The sequence below is a fragment of the Convolutriloba macropyga genome, chromosome 9, assembly GCF_964194025.1.
Source record: "Convolutriloba macropyga chromosome 9, txConMacr16.3, whole genome shotgun sequence".
In the NCBI taxonomy this organism is placed as follows: Eukaryota; Metazoa; Xenacoelomorpha; order Acoela; family Convolutidae; genus Convolutriloba; species Convolutriloba macropyga.
The window spans coordinates 22,862,075-22,879,839 of NC_134476.1; the positions used below are offsets into that span (position 1 = coordinate 22,862,075).

The window sequence follows — 17,765 nt, forward strand, 5'->3', positions numbered from 1 at the left end:
GTATACTGACAATAATTTGTTGCAATTAGCCAAAAAACGAGCACCCAAAATTTCACAAATGCTCGGGCAAACAACGAGAATAACGCAATCCAGTTTACCAGCAAAGATGAAAGCGCTGTCTTTATTTTCACGGAGTCGATGATTGAAAATGCAAAAATCAAACTCTTTTGTATTTGGCCTGATCTGGCCAAATAAGCCGTCTTTACAATCAAAATGGGTCCCAGAACAAGTCTAAAGAAAGGCAGACTAGATGAGCTCTCGATATATTAACAATTTGTATATGCCAGCCCTTTCCTCGAACATTTCAGTAATTGAGTTGGTCAAAACTGCAATCAACGATCTGAGCGGGAGCATCGTGTTGCACTCATCTACTTTGGCAAACCCAGAAAGTTCCAACAACCCTCACAAGCAAAGCAATTTTTCTACAAGACACTTCCCGAATACGTACCATGATCACGCTAATTCTTCAATCACGCTAATTTCTGAGACCCTCCAGAAAAAGAAATCTATCTTGAGGGCTCTCTCTGCTGGCTAAAAACTTTTTCGCGAAGATTTTTGGTGTCAAAAGACATTAACTTCTTTTTTCCTCAGTTATGTAGTATTTTGGTTACATTTTTGTAAAGGGCAATTATCTTGCAAGGAAAACAAATGAAAATTTTTTGGATGACTCATCTGGCTAGCTGAATCCAGCCACATGCATCAATGAGCGTAGAAATCATCTGAAGTTTTATATTTTTCGAAAAAAAATTATTTTCACATGAGCCCGTTAAGCTTGATTTATGATCAGACTCATTTGATTTCGTAAAAGATTGTACAAGATTTTTCGCAAAAGATTACTAAATGATCATAGAAGATCATAAAGAATTTGACCCGTTCAAATTCAGTTGTCGTCATATCTTGGCTCCTCCTCAGTGGTTGTTTTCGTCCCTGAAATTTTTTTTAATCTATAATTAACTAGCGTAAATTCGTAAAACGACGCTATGGTGACGCTATCAAAAAAATTTACAGCCTTTCCTGACCTGAAGAGCTACCGTTCACGATAGTCTCCGTCACAATCCACAGCATCACTGGCTCACAGTTGCACAAAACAACCGACAGCTGGTTGATGACCTGATCACTAGGCAAGCATTGGTCCAAGTTTTCAGGATCTGAAAGGTACATTAACTCTAGAAACGAAGCTTCAGTTGTTATTCACAAAGCAAGCCAAGGTTGTTTCCGATTATTGTTGATGAAAAAAACTTTATCAATGACCCAGCCGAAAATTGTTCAAATGCGCCAAAAATGATAATTAACTAGAAATGTTTAAGGGTCTCAAAAATGAAATAACGAGAAGAAAAATTTATATCAGAGTTATCAAACGCAAGCAACAAAAACTAAGACATCAAACTCTAAGAACGGTAGCATATATTTTAAGATAATTTAGTCACAACTTGAAAGATCCTGTTTCCATTTGCAAACTTCTTGCAAAATTTGCCATACTTGCCATACTTTAGGCACACTAAAGTGATACTGACCTATCGTTTTTGACTAGTTCCCTATTCCGCCCAAGATGAGGTTCTCATCCCAAACAGATACGGGCCAGATGGACTTGGGTCGCGGACAGGGGGAATCAGACCAAATTTACCCAATATCAAATTTGTGCCAGACCGAACAAGCCCAATATAAACCCTGTGCCCTATTGAACAGAACCAAGGCCGACCCTGCGCCAGACCGATCAGACCAACGACCAACTCTCGGCCAGACTGAACGAATTTTGGTTAACCTGAGCAAGACCGATTTGAACATGTAGAAACAGACAGAATGATAATTTATTCGTTCCAAAATTCAGGCCCAAAAAATTTCCCCTATTTTGGCAGTTTTTAACCTAGCAATCATCCAATACAAGAACCACCGAGTGTTCAGTAATCAAAAATCAGTGTATGTTTAAATGATTATCTTTCTATTGCCAATGCTAAAGATCGGCTGCTGCTTACAAAAACCATCACGTAAGGCCTCTAACATTTTTTGTTACAGAGGACTGACTGCAGTATTGAGTTAAACTTGTGGGCTCTGATCAGTCCAAATAGTTTGTTTGGCGCTGATTGGAGCCAACTGTCTTAATATTACCTCTGCAAAGAGTTTAACAGACAGAATTTTTTTCGGGGTCGCGCCAAAAAGTATGTATGAACCAGACCGAATTTTGGGTATGGGCCAGACCGAACAGACCAAAGAATGGGTATGGGCCACACAAAAGTGACCAAAGACCTGTTTCTGGGCCAGACCGACAATTCTGTATGAGCCAGACCGAACATACCAATTGAAGTATTGGCCAGACCAAAAAGATCCAATTCAGATATGGGCCAAACGGAGCGGCACGACCAAAAATTTATCCAAACTATGAGCTCGGTCACACCGGACACGCATGTCCGCAATCCAAGTCCGTCTAGCTCATATCTGTCTTGGGTCGAGGACTTCACCCAGGGCGTTAGATTCTTGGCTTTCGGTCAATTCAGATACATATTAATAAAAGCAATTGATCAACTTGAATAGTTATCCGCGATCTACATAATTTTCACTGCACATAGATAGAAAAAAGTATACGAGCAACTTTGTTCAATGATTCTGAACGATATATTCTAAACAATACATCGAATCCATTGTGTATCATCTCAAGACATCACAAAAGTTACTTTTTCCGTAGATGAAGCAGCTTTAGGGCAATATTGTTTATATGTACTCAAAGAAGTTGTATATATCTTAGTCATGAAGTTACACTCAGAATTTCGAGAATTGGGTCTCGAAGTATTTCATTGAGTCGACCCATACTATATAATTTCTCAAATAATTTCTTGTTTAAATTTAAGTTTCTAAGATGACGTCTGCTGTTATGAACTGTCTTCTAAAAGAGCAGAAAAAGCTTTTTAAGCAGTCACAAAACCAGTTAATGTACTATACACATCTAAGAGGATCAGTACAGTATTGCAAAATGGATTTGAGTCAGTAATATCTTTTAGGAAGCAATTTATAATCATGGACACGTCATCTTAAAACATACAATTTCTTTGTTCCGAATCTTGAATTTTGAATCGGGCTATAGTTTGTTAAAAGATGTATTGGTCTGAAACGGTACGTACCGACCACTTGTCGAAGTATTATGACGTAGGCAGGTTGATCGTATCCACTGGTGCCGTTTGAAAGGTGGTCAAAATTCAGGACCCGGTTCTTGAAATAGTATTCTGCAATTCGATCTTCTTCTACACCTAGTCGTGCAATCAAGATGTCTTTCCATCGCTCATAAGACGTTCTCGTAGCTTTAGAAATTGTTTCCAACTCCCAGATATCAGAGACGAAACTCGATTCCATGTAAATGAAACTGACTTGCTGTATCTTGACTTCAACTAGTTCTGTAATGCTAGTTGTAGAGCTTTTGTTCGAGCCTGTATCAACCAAACAACATCTATCGTACAGCGACGGCAGGTAGAAATTCGAAGCCTGTCGAAATTGGCGAAACAATTCAGGCGATCCAACTTCTTTATGAAAATCATACTGGAATTTCAGTGATGCATTATACCAAAAAATCTTACGATAGTTAGCACTTGTTGCTAATATATTCATAGCTCTCTTCAAGTAACCAATATTCCACCAAAACGTTGCATATTTTGTCTGCTCTGTCGCGTATGATTCGCCTAATGACGCTGTAAGTTGAATAACATCCAGAAGCTGCTTGAAGTCAAACGGCAAAGTGAGTTCGCCCTTCCCTTTCTGAAATTTGTCGCAAAATTTCGTTATTTTCTCATATTTTTTCAGCCTAAAACAAACTTCCAAGTAGGTAGTGGCAATGTCTAAGTTTGCGAAGTCCATTGAGCCAATTACAACTTCGCTACATTTATCTTCGAACACTTCTATCAGTTCTTCGCCAAATTTTTCACCAGTTTTTTCGTCTACGGCTCGAAGAAACGAATGATATTTTGCGTGAACTTGAAATATGGAAAATCTGTGATGTCTCGACGCTGTGCTTTTGCTTTCTTGCAACTTCTGCCATTTTTCATGCACAGAATTCTGGATGTTTTCTATGCACTTGGTTTCATCTGTTGTCAAATATTCTTGCGGAGTGTTCAAACGCACTACAGCTTGACGCTCTAAAGCGGTTGCTTTTCTAACTTCATCAGCTGAAAGTTGTAAAATTTTCTCAGAATAGTAATTTGTCTTTATCACATCGTTTTGAGCTGAAGTGATTTCCATGTTTTGTTGATAGAACAAGATCAGTTGATTTTTAACAAATGGGATATCTTTATGCTCAGGATGCTCGTCGAACATGATTTGAATTTCTGATACAAGTTTGTTTCTCGATTCAATTTCTGCGAAACGAATGAGCGCTGCCAAATATACTGTTCCGAAGTACAATTTTGTACAAAAGCAATAAATAGAACTGTTGTTGCAATTTTTGCTGATTTTTTTCGATGATATGTACAATTTCTTAACCGTTCTTTTAGCGTCATCATCTTGCTGCAAAATCAATTGTCTAATTTTAATGATTATAAACTTGAATTTGGCATGCAGAATATGATCTTTTTCAAACCATTCGCTAATTTGAGGCAGTAAATCTTCAGCTCTTTTCATGTATTTTTCTCCAGTTTTTTCGCCGTTGCTGTCAATAAGCAGCATCTGATTTGCACAATACGATAGATGAAGGTTGTCAAGAAATATAAACAACTCTTTTTCATCCTGGGTTATCTTTTGACTTCCGTTATTTGAATCGTTCTCTACTGCTCCTAAATATATCCCTTGATTTTTTGCATTCTTATAGGTTCTTAGATTTATCCCAGGATAAAGTCCGCAAACCAAGACTTGTAATGGCCAGACCGACCATACCCAAAGATAGGTATAGCCCGGGTCGATGTCGAATGGTTATCTTGTAAGAACTTGCAAGTTTCTGGCAGAAACTTACAAGGTGATGCATCGCCTTGAAAGTTTTTCTTCCAAAAACTTGCAAGTTCTTACAAGTTAACCATTCGACTTACAAGGCTCTTACAGGTTTACCATTCGACTTACAAGTTACTTACAAGTTAACCATTAGCACACGCACCACACACACCACACACACACCACGCACGCACACACAAATACGCGCACACATACACACGAACATACACACGCATACACACACATACGCACTAAACCGTAAATAAAACGTTGCAAGACATTAATGTAAACGGATGTTTGGAAAAAAATATAATCTGGAAAAAGTGAAATGAATTATGAAAAAGGGTATAAAAATGAAGGGCCACTAAATTATTTTGTGAAAATACTGACAAATGAATTTGAAAATTCAATTAAAGTCAATTTTTTGGGAAAATTTTAAAAAAGCAATCGTGAAGAAGCTAATTGAGATATACAGTTTTTTAATGGAATTGCAAAAGGAACTCTTTTGAATTGATAAAATTCAAAAAAAACCATTTTGTCTACTTAGGTAGAATTTTATTATGTTATTCAAACAGAGCAACTAACTCCCACGCGTTTTGTACGGTAAATGACTGAATGTTAAATTGAGTCAACCAATAAGAGTTGTGCTCGACCGGAAAGAACTTGTACGAAACTTACAAGTTATCCATTCGCCTTCCAAGTTGCTACAAGTTAAACATTCGACTTGCAAGTTCTTACAAGTTAACCATCTTTTGCAAGAAACTTGCAAATCTTACAAGTTAACCATTCGGTTTCGACCCATGAAGCCACCCTTGGCCAGACTAAACAGACTGTGGCAACCATTGGACAGACTGAACAGACTTTGTCCAGACCATTGGCCAGCCGAAACAAACTCTAGGCCAGATTGTTGTCCATACCATCCGTTGAACAGACTGAAACATGGGTATTAGCCAGGTCAAAGAGGCCGAAAAATGGGTTTTTGACCGGACTGAAGAGACAAAAATATGTGGGTACTGACCAGACCGAACATACCCAAATATGGGTAGTGGGCAGACCGAACAGACCGAAATATGAGTATTACCCAGACCGAACAGGCCGAAATATGGGTATTGGCCAGACCGGACAGACCGAAATATGGGTATTGGCCAGATCGAAGAGACCGTAATATGGGTTTTTGACCAGACCGAACATACACAAATATGGGTATTGGGCAGACCGAACAGACCGAAATATGAGTATTACCCAGACCGAACATACCGAAATATGGATATAACCCAGACCGAACAGACCGAAATATGGGTATTGGCCAGATCGAAGAGACCGAAATACGGGTATTGACCAGACAGAACAGGCCAAAATATGAGTATTGGCTAGACTGAACAGACTCAAATATGAGTATTGGCCAGACCAAACAGAGGAATTTGACCAGACCGATTAGACCAAAATATGGGTATTGACCAGACCGAACAGATTAAAGTTGCCATTGGCCAGACGAAAGCCGCCACCCAAATTTTTTCCAGATCAGTGGGTTTGTCGCACTGGACCCCCCGTCATGGGTCTGGGCAATACCTCTCTTGGTTCACGGACTTCATCCTAGGAGGTATAATCAATACCCTGACCTAATGCCAATTCAATTTCAGTACTGGTCAAGTCTTTTTAAGGTCTCATTTATTTATTGATTCAGAGCTATCATCATGTTTCTCTTTACACTTGGCAGTCTAAATCCAAGTCATGGCTGAGATTTGTCAAGTCTAAATCCAAGTTTAATTAGTCCAAAATAGGTCAGGAAAACTCAAATGATAGTCGAAAAATCGGTGAATATCGCCAAAATTGTCAAAATTGGTCAAGAAATGGCAAAAAGTTAGCCGACAAATTGTCCAAAATAGGTCCGGAAAACGCAAAAAAAATTGCCAATAAATTGTTCAAAAAGGTCACGAAAACGCAAATGATTGTCGACAAATCTTTCAAAATTGGTCAATAAAACGCATAAAGTTAGCCATCAAATTGTCCAAAATAGGTCCGGAAAACGCACAAAATGGCCAATAAATCGTCCAAAAAAGTTACAAAAACGCAAGAACAGCCAACAAATTGTCCAAAATAGGTCAGTATTACGCAAAATAAACAGCCAAAAATTGTCCAAAAGAGGCCCGGGAAACGCAATAATAGCCAACAAATCGTCTTGCAAGTGTCATCCAAGTCTTTGTCAAGACTTGTCACACTTGCGAGGCTTGTAATTAGACTTGCAGGTACTAGAAAAACGAAATAAAATTTTATTTAAACAAGCCTAGTACTGATATTGACTTGGAGTTTCACCAGAAAAAATTCTCTTTTCTGATCGAAGTTTGAACAATTGAAAAATTTAAGTAATCTGAAGCAAAAACCTTAGATAACAGTCAAAGCTCAGTGGGCTTTTAAATTTTGGCTCGAAGAATGAAAAGTGATTGTAAACATTTCACTATTATGATTCTTTTCTTAGATAGTAAAACTTGAAAAGTTTCTTGAAACCAAAAATTGCCGACTAATAAATTGAAACATATTGCAGAATCGCTGAGAGTGTATTTCTTCAAAATTAAAAGTTGAATAAACGAAAAGTTGAAATTTATAATCAATAATTTTTTCGTCTTATATATGAATATGGTGTTAAAAATTTTATTCATAGAAATTTTTCGACCACAATTAAGTAAAAACGACGTCCACAATTAAGTAAAAATTTTTCGACCACAATTAAGTAAAAATTGACGTCTAATTCCATATAAATACAGAGTAACAGATTTTTGACACTGTTTGATTTAAAGTGTGCTAAAATTTTTGTCAATAAATGAGACATTTCTTCAAAATTTCTTTTGTCTATTGGGTCTAACCACTCGTTTAAATAAAACTACCATAAAATTTTTTACAAACCGAAGTTACAATAATTAATTCCTTCCGTTAGTATATAGAAAAAAACTGATCAAATACTGGCAGACGAAAGGCTATTGTAAATGCCATCAGCAAATAATTAATCATTGGATACTATACCACATTTCTGCTTATTCATTAAAACTGACAATTTTTTTTAGCTTTTACAAGCTTGATTGATTTGACTAAACCTGTCCAGACATGCGTAACTACAAGAAATGATTGATTTGACTAAACCTGTCCAGACATGCGTAACTTGCTGTTAGGGACATAAACTTTGGTAGAAACTCATTTTCGCAAGTTCAATCTAATCCAATAACACGTGTGCAGCGTCAGCCAGTTTACATTTAGGTATACATGTGCCTGATTTTGTCTCTAACCAGCAGAGTGATCATCCAATGGTAAACAAAAAAAATTTGTGTTACTGTGCACTCTAATTTTTTTCTCTTGTGACCTCACATAAAAAATCGTTCGTCAACACCCAGTTTTTCAGGTAAAAATGACACAAGAGAAAAGCGCCATTTAACTTATTTTTCGTGCAAAACCACACAAATTGCTCGAAACGGCTTTTCGTGTGATGCAACATGATATTTTAGGGATTTTCAGGGATTTCAGTGATGCTTCATCATGGGTTCACACGAAAAATTGTTTGCTTTTAGACGACAAATCACCCAAAAACTCGTATGAATCACATGAAAAATTGTGAAGGCCAATCCCAGAAATTCGTGATTCTACACGAAAAATAACTTAAATTGCGCCTTTCATTGTGTGCTACTTTTTAACCTGAATCTTTAAAACTTAATCTTTTCCAATTTTTTTTTAATCCTTTGACCTTACCAGCATCTCTTAAACAATAGACAATGTACAAAAAACAGTCAAGTGTAATCCAGGTTGATTTTCTTCTGGGTTTCAACACTTTCGGTTTCAAAAGTTAGCCGACAAATTGTCACAAAATAGGTCCGGTCCACAAAACGCAAAAAATGGCCAATAAATCGTCCAAAAAGGTCACGAAAACGCAAATACAGCCAACAAAATGTCCAAAACGGGTCCAAAAAACGCAAAAAAACAGATAAATATTCCGAACTAGGTCCAGAAAACAAGAAAAATAGCCAACAAACAATCCAAAATAGGTCATTATTAAGCAAAAGCCAAAAATTGTTCAAAAGAGATCCGGAAAACGCAATAATAGCCAAAAAATTGTCTTGCGAGTGTCATCCAAGTCTAAGTCAAGACTTTTCACACTTGCGAGGCTTGTAATTAGATTCGCCAGTACTGAAAAAAAAGTGAAATAATAGTTTATTTAACCTAGCTTAATACTGATATTGACTTGGAGTTTCTCCAGAAAAAAATCTCGTTTCTCATCAGAGTGTGAACAATTGAAAAATTTAAGTAATCTGAAGCAAATACTTCTGATACCAGTCAAAGCTCTGTGGACTTTTAATTTCTGGTTCGCAGAAGGAAAAGCGCTTGTAAACATTACATTACTATGATGCTGTTGCTTGCTTTTTTCCTAGATAGGAAGAGTTGTAAAATTTTTTGAAGCCAAAAAACGCCGGCTAATAATTCGAAACATATTGCAGAACAACTGAGGGTGTTTTTCTTCAAGTTTAAAGATTGGATAACTTAAAAGTTGAAATGTGAAATCAATATCATTTTTTTATTTTATATGAGTACGGCGTTGAAATTTTTTCAAATAAATTCTTTGAACATGAGTAAGTAAAAATGTAAGTAGAAATTGACGACAAGTTTCATTTAATTATAAAGTATCAGATTTTGGACACAGTTTGATTCAAAATGTGCTAAACATTTTGTCAATAAATGAGGCATTTCTTCAAAAATCCACTTTTTTGTCTATTGGGTCTAACCACTCGTTTAAATAAAACTACCATAAAGTTTTTAACAAACCGAAGTTACAATTATTAATTGCTTCCGTTCGTATATAGAAAAAAACTGATCAAATACTGGTAGACGATAGGCTATTGTAAATCTCTTCAGCAAATATTGGATCATTGGATACCATTCCACACTTCTGCTGATTCAATAAAACTGTCAACTTTTTTTAACTTTAACAAGCGAATTGATTGATTTGATTAGACCTGTCTGGACATGCGTAACTTGCTCTTAGGGACATAAACTTTGGTAGTAACTCATTTTCGCAATTTCAATCTAATCCAATACCACACGTGCAGCTTCAGCCAAATTACATTTAGGTATACATGTGCCTGATTTTGTCTCTAACCAGCAGAGTGATCATCCAGTGGTAAACAGAAAAAATTTGTGTTACTGTACACTCTAATTTTTTTCTCTTGTGACCTCACATAAAAAATCGTTCGTCAACACCCAGTTTTTCAGGTAAAAATAACACAAGAGAAAAGCTCAATTTACGTTGTTTTTCGTGCAAAACCACACTAATCGCTCGGGTTGGCCTTCACGAAATTTCACACTAGTTTTCGTGTAATTCTCATGTAAAAGCACACGCCTTTTTGAGTGAGTCCACATGATATTTCTGGAATTTTTGACGAAACATTTGTGTAGTTTCATCGTGGGTTCACATGAAAAATTGTTTGCTTTTAGATGAGAAATTACCCAAAAACTGGTGTGAATCACATGAAAATTTGTGAAAAACCCGAGAAATTGGTTATTTTACACAAAAAACAGCTTAAATTGCGCTTTTCTCGTGTGCTATTTTTTACCTGAATTTTTAAAACAATCTTTTCTAAATTGTTTTTTAATCCTTTGACCTTACCAGCATCTCTTACAGAATAGACAAAGTAAAAAAAGCGGTCAAGCGTAATCTAGGTTGTTTTTTTTCTCGGTTTCAACACTTAAACCAGACTAAGCGTTCATAAAAATTTTTATTTCTTGTTCAATTCTTCACTTTTCTACACAACTTAAAAAACAGCTTGTGAAAAAATTTTCCTTTAAAAACTGCTAATTTTCCTCATACACTCACTCACACGAATAATCGTGTAATTTATCATCACATGGGCAAAATTTTCTCGAGACGCAATTTTCACACGAATTATTTTATGATTTTTCCTCACACGAGAAAAAATCGTGTGATTTCACTCGAGAAAGCTTGAGAGTGTATGACTGATTTATAACTGGCTCGTCGCAAAACAGGTATGGGACAGACAAAATTGGACAAAAGGGATTAAGACCGAACCGAACAAACAGGAGGTCAGGTTTGGGTCAGACAGGACAAACATTGTTAACATTTGGCCGAATGAAACTGAGTTTGTCACCGTGAACTAGAGCAACTTGGACCAGACAAAGTTGAAAATAATTTATGCCGTTAAATTCTTGGGCTTAATAGCTGCCTGAAACTCTTTGAGTTTCTTTGAATAAAAAACTTCCAATTCTAAGAGCAGCGCTCTCTTTGAAAATCAAACTGACGTGTTTATTTATCCGTCTTAATTATGTTAAGGTCTGCAGTTGCTTTATTAAAAAGTGATCTGCCATCAATCTTCATTTTTTGAGAAGAATTGCCCTTGTCTTGGGCTAAACTTCTGGACTTTGATCAGTATGCTTGTTTGTATTCAGATGCGAGTCAACTTTCTCAATTTTCTGTCGCAAAACTATGGTTGTTCACGCTTGACAGGAGCAAAAATTATTATGGGGCAGAAAAAAGAGAACAACGGAAATGGGTAGGGGCCAGATCGAAGGTAGTGAAATTCGCGCATAGAACAGACGGAACAGGCCGATATATTGATTACCCGGACCTGAACGCCAAGTCAATATCAGTACTGGGCACGTCAAATTGCAAGCCTTATATCAGTACTGATTCAGAGCTATGATCATGTCACTTTTTACATTTGTCAGTCTAAATAAAACTCTTGGGCTAGACGTGCAAGTCTGAATGCAAGTCTTGGCCAAGACGTGCTCGTCTCAATGCAAGTCTTGGCCAAGACGTGCAAGTCTAAAGGCAAATCTTGGCCAAGACTTGGCACGTCTAAAAAACGTCAAAAATAGCCAAAAAAAACGTCAGAAATGGCCGAAAAAACGTCCAAAATAGCCCAAAAAAACGTTAGATATGGCCAACAAAAACATCCTAAATATGTCCCAAGAACGTCAAAAATAGCCAAAAAAAGTCAGAAATTGCCGTAAAACGTCCAAAATAGTAAAATAGTTCCCAAAAACGTCAAAAATAGCCGAAAAAAACGTCAGAAATGGTCAAAAAACCGTCCAAAATATGAGCCATTTTTTCGGGTTACAGAGTCTGAAATCATGAATTTTTCCCAAATTACTGAACCAATCGGAACCAGACCTGGCGCATTAGAACAGCCTTGTAATAATCTTTACAATCATATAAATGACTTTTTATTTTGATCAGTGGTTCGCGAAAGACCGGCCTGTGAGCAGGGGGCAAGTTGACGCCAGTCGATTCGGGTTAGCTAATGCTCGTTCTATCAGAACTCAATATATCACCACAAGCCATTAAAAAAGCACACTATAACTAACAGAGGGCAGCATTGACTCCTGAACGAGCTGATACTGGGACACGACAAAGTTCTTTCGGCCATGACTTTGGCCGTTTTGGCGGGAACGCTGGTCTTCCTCTGGGACTCTCAAATTTGTAGGATTGTGCAGTGCATCAACGATTGGTCGAACGAGAGGGCCTCGGCTTAGCATGGGCACCCTCTTGGTGTTTCCTTTTTTAAGGACTTTTGCTCGAGTGATATTCGACATTTGCCAAATCTGAAAAAATAAGAAACGACAATTTTCGGCTAAAATTCGGCTGAAAATGGCTGAAAAACGGCTGAAAACGGCCCAGAACACCTGAAATAGTGCTGAAATACCCTCGATGTACCCGGCGTGCTAATATACAATTTGGTATGCCCCGGCATCATTTTATAGCACCCCGGGAAAGTGAGCAATAAATAATGCCAAAATCTTGGCACGTTGCAAAAATTTTTTGAATTCAAAATGTTCACTCGAAATTTTTTGGTTTTGACTTGTTGGAAATTTAGTTGGTTTTGACTTGGGAATCAACTTGCAAGTGTAATCCAAGTCATGGCAAAGACTTGTCAGACATGCAGAGATGTTTTTAGACGTGCACAGTACTGATATATGCTTGTAGACTTGCAATTTAACGTGCCCAGTACTGATCTTGACTTGCAGTTCAGTCCGGGTATGGGCCAGACCAGACCAAAATTGGACTTGAGCCAGACTGAACAACCAAAATTTAGTTATGGGCCAGATGGAACGATGCGACCAAAACTTTCCCCCGACTATTGGCTTCGTACAAAAGAGTGTAGTCATAGTTAATTTTTAAGAATGTAATAGGAGTGGATTAAAGAGTGTAAAAGAAAAGTGTACTTTCCTCGAAATTGCACTCTTACACTCTTTTCCTTGCTATATAAGAGTTGAAATTGCTTTACACCCTTATTCTCTCTTAATAAGGGTGGAATACGGGTGGACACCTTGGCCCGGGGTCACGCCAAAACACCTTGTCCACAAATTAATTCCGTCTGGCATAAGTGTCTACGGTCTCGGGTCTCATCCTGGGTAGTTTTCATTTTTATAGTAGAGTTTTATTCTACGGTTTTCGCCAAAATTCTTACCAGAAACCCTTTGAAGATGAGACTGGACAAGGTTGAAATCTTGATCGATGAGGACACTTTTGTCTGAAATTTGGTTGTAGAACTCAAACATGTACTTGTGGTCCAGGTCTGTGTCAAACAAAACAGCTCCGCTCATTGTGGTGTAACTGTCGCTACTAATCTTCAGATAAAAATCGCAGTTGACTGATGAGTGATTGAAAATGACCACGATATGCGTGTTGAGTTAGAGATATCATCATAGGTTGGATTCAAATCAAACGTAGTTGAACAGGTAACCTTTCGACATACTTTATCAGCTCCCCGTAGAAGTGACTAATCAAACCACAACCATATAACTGACTTCTGGTTCAAGTGTTCATTTAGCCCATATTTGACACATTCATAGTTTAAAGATAACAAAGCAGTCGGAAAATCACACTTTATTATATACTGATACAAATGGTAACTTCAAGTTAATAATATTAAAAATAGTAACTGAGGCCTTTGTTCACAAGCGTATAATATAATATCTCCCAAAATCCAAAATCAAGGAAAACGAGAAAAATGTGCTTGCAAAATTTGCCGAAATCCAGAAAATTTGTTTGGAATTCGCTTCGGCCCAGCCGTACTGGTTTAAGAAGGGTTATGCGGTCTTGGAGCGAAAGTTAAGTATAGCTAAAGGCGAACAAAATTTTATGTAAAATTCAGTTCTTATACATGAACGAACATGTACAGAAGACGGGAAGCAAAAGTAGGATATAGCAAAAGCAATGGTGTACCAAAGGCAATTGGCAGAGAAGCTAACGGGTAACATTCCACACTCGAGAAATTTGAGTTATCAAAATATTCAAGGCGTATTGAGACTACTTCCTTTCATGACTTGATATATGATCGAAGTTTATCGACAGAATAGACAACAAAAGAGTCGGAAAATAGTTCAAACCTGTACCTGGCCATCGGGAAAAAATTCAAATCAACCCCTCAACCTACGTGAACCACATCAAATGGTTAGAAGAGCCGATATCCAGATCGTCTCCAAGAAATGTAGGCAGTTTTCAAAAGATTAGGTACAGAATTATCACTAACGCAAACTTTTGAAATTTTGACGCCAATTTTATCAGTATAATTTTATTTTAAATGTTTTTCATCCGATAATAGATATCCAGATGCTATAATATTGTAGAGAATTAAAAGAGAACGAAAACCTGAATATGCGGCCTTAATTTAAGAAACAATTATTCAACTATGAGAACAAATGTTTTTCTACATGCTATTGAATGTTGAAATTTCTATGCCAATGGTGATCAAAATATCCTAAAATATTTTAGTGTAATGTATTTGCTCGAATTCCGAACTGTTCCTGACCAGAATCGATCGTCAACGCGTTTTATTGCATCAACCTTTGAGAACTGCGCCTACAACACTGAAACTTTTTTGCTGTGCCGAAGTGCACTGATGTCCTTTAAAATTCGGCTCTGGCCTTCTGAAGGACTCTCAGGGTCTCAATTTTTTTTGCGTAACTGTAGAGCGGAACTTATCTTTTCTCACAGCGAGAATACATCAAATCCAGGCTTGAGGTATGGTCAAAGTTCTTGGGAAGCTGCGTTGAAGCAGTACCAGTGGAGGTAAATCGACAGAAAAGACAAAAAAATACAACAAAGACATCTAACCTGTACCTGCCTCTTCGAAGCATCCCATGCAATGACAAGGAGATACCCAGAAATTCTCCACAAAATGGAGTTATTTCTCAAAAGATACAGAAATGACTCCAAAGAACAATTGAAATTTTTACTGCGGCATTAACGACAAGGGGATTTAATTAAAAATTTCAAGCTACGCGAAACAAAATGGCAGCAACCAACTAAAATTCAGGAGCCATAATAAATTTTGCAAGCTGTGACTTATTTTTTCCATTTCAGATACCAACTGCTCGATAATTCAGAGTTAATGATGGACTGACACATTTGACACTGATCAAGCACTAAGGAAGTCGCTAACGCATGAAATCTCAAAACAAGCCAGTGCCTCCATCAACTAATTTTGGATAACTATTGCGCTAATTTAGAGTTTCGAGACAAAGTCATTGTAAAGTATATTACCTATTACAACTTTTTAATATAGTATAAAAATACTATGTCTACTATTTAATAGTATTTATCAAATAGTGCAATCTGCCTTTTGTCACCATATCAAACACTCAAAGGCCCTTTTTGCTTGTATTATGACCATATGGCCAACTCTGTTTGTTAGGGGCTAGCTCGAGATGAATTTAGAAGTATGAGTGCTCGTAGAAAACGCTTTAGCTAGGAAAGACGTCAACTTAATTGACGCACGGTGACCCAAATTTTGCACAAAAAACTGTTTCAGTTTTATCAAAATATCATAGTTTTGCTAACAAAGGAAAACAATTTCTTAGGCAAAACAACTTTCTAGTCTTCTTGTCTAATACAGCAGCGTTTTTTGTTGTAGAGTAGTCACATGTAAGCAATTTGCCATTAGCATAAAAGGAGAAGGTTGCTCATCATCAAACGGATTATTGCACCAAAGAACTTTTAGTGCGGAAGTTGAAGATTGGCAATGGAGTTCAGAATCAAGAAGAACAGACTTTATTTTCCTTGTCTTTTTGGAAACATTACCTGAAATGATTGGTATTCCGTTTGCTAAAACCTCTTTGGTTAGATTTCTATGCCTAATGTTTCGCAATTTCATGCAGCAAAGCATATGTTTATAGTGTCGCCACCAAAAATTACTCCATTTTGACTTTTTGCCAAATTAATTGAAAATAATATTGATGAGAAGTCAATGTTTACAAGCTAGAAAGTGTCATAATTGTTTTTAGTTTTTCCGAAGACACTGATATTGCCGATTCATGAATTGAAAATGGCTTGAGTTTGCTTGATGCTGACCACTGACCACGGCATTTTCTGTCAAATTTTTGGAAAAATAAAACTGTGCGTAATTGCAATGTTTTTGGTCTGCTTTTAATACAAGCAATACGACTAGTTTAAAGTTCCAAAGTGGACATACAAGCGTCAAAACTCAATTCATTTCAGAATTCATTGCATTTTTTGTTTGTTTAATTGCTTTTAATTTCAAGGAGCCATTAATCTTGGCAATTTTTTTACTTGGTTGAAAAATATTGTGTAATTTTATTTTCATTATAAAGACGGCGAATTGAGAGGGTGCCAAATTGCGGACTACCAAAAAAACATACCAAGAAGAATAGTACGGCTAAAAAATGCAAAGAAATCTGTAGAGTTGTAATTGTGGAAAGAACATTAGTAAAAGTCGAAATAAAAGAAAACATTAAACAATAACTTCAAACAAAGATTGCTTGACAACCAGTCGTGTACAGAAAAAGAGCCGAAATGAGTAATCAACCGATCGTCTAGTCCAACAAAGTGGGTTTTGATAATCAAGAAAATTTATTTAAATTAACTAGTGAGCCCTTCCCACCCCAAAACTGAATTTTGCTTTATACTGCACTAATATGTGGAGTTCTGAGACAAATGCATTGAAAAAGATAATACCAATTGGAGACTTTTGTTATGGTAAAAACTACTCTTGTCTACTGCATAGTAATTAAATGGTAATTTAATTATTGAATAATAGTATTTACCAATTAATGTAGTCCTCCCCTTGTCGCAATATCAAACACTCAAGGGCCCTTTTTGCATTTGTTATGACGTGGAGGTAAAATGTACCAAATGATCGACTTTACTTTGTAGTTATGCTAGCTCATAGTGAATTATAAACTGCAAATGGTCGTAGAAAAAGCTTTACCTTGGATGAACATCAAGTTAATGTCTCATTGCCCCTAAATTATTTTAGATTACCCAAATTGCCACTGTTATTTTAAGTAAACAAATCACAAACTTTAGGCATACCGTCTTTCAAAGCTTCCTTTCTCACACAACACCGCTTTTTTACCGCACAGTATTGGTAGTTTTCCCATCTATACAATTTGCGATGTGCATAAAAGTACAGGGTGATCATTATTATAAACCTATAACTGCGCCAAAATTTTTTTGAGAACTGAAAGTTGACCACTATTAAATGTTTTTGGAAGCACGAAGAACAGTGTTAATTTCTTGTATTCCTTCTATAAGAAGTATCACCTGAAAACATGGACATCTGGTTAGCTAATATCTCACCTCTTTGCTAAATTTTTTTGTGAATTTCTTAGCAATTCTATGCATCGACGCATATGTATGCATATTTGTCAAAACAATCCTTAAGATTTGATATAATGCGTAATTAATTGAAAAGAATTTTGAAGAGAAGGCAATTTTTACCGACGAAAAATTGACTTGTGAAACCTTTAAATTAATTTGCTCGAGTATAACTCTTTCCGAATAGAACTGTAACTCCGCTTCATGAACTGAATTTGCTTCATTTTCAAGATCTCAATTCAGTCATAAC

The 17,765-nt window shown here is 36.7% G+C and overlaps 2 protein-coding genes across 3 annotated transcripts in view; both read right to left on the reverse strand.

Moving 5' to 3' along the window:
* Positions 1-17,765, reverse strand: part of LOC142345669 (uncharacterized) — a 710,383-nt gene that overhangs the window by 303,910 nt on the left and 388,708 nt on the right. The window lies entirely within an intron of this gene.
* On the reverse strand, positions 1,003-13,856 carry LOC142346156 (uncharacterized). The gene is made up of 3 exons (XM_075398665.1): positions 13,365-13,856; positions 3,114-4,751; positions 1,003-1,148 (listed from the first exon to the last, which is right to left on the reverse strand). Exons 1-3 carry the CDS (start codon positions 13,498-13,500, stop codon positions 1,003-1,005), a joined length of 1,920 nt encoding a protein of 639 aa, XP_075254780.1. The 5' UTR covers positions 13,501-13,856.

Bases quoted from the DNA above. Each gene is read 5' to 3' on its own strand.
- LOC142346156 (XM_075398665.1), bottom strand. From the start codon at position 13,500: ATGAGCGGAGCTGTTTTGTTTGACACAGACCTGGACCACAAGTACATG. The intron at 4,752-13,364 runs GTAAGAATTTTG...GGATATATTTAG, and splicing joins TCATCTTCAAAGGGTTTCTG to GAGCAGTAGAGAACGATTCA. The intron at 1,149-3,113 runs GTACGTACCGTT...TGTACCTTTCAG, and splicing joins AATACTTCGACAAGTGGTCG to ATCCTGAAAACTTGGACCAA.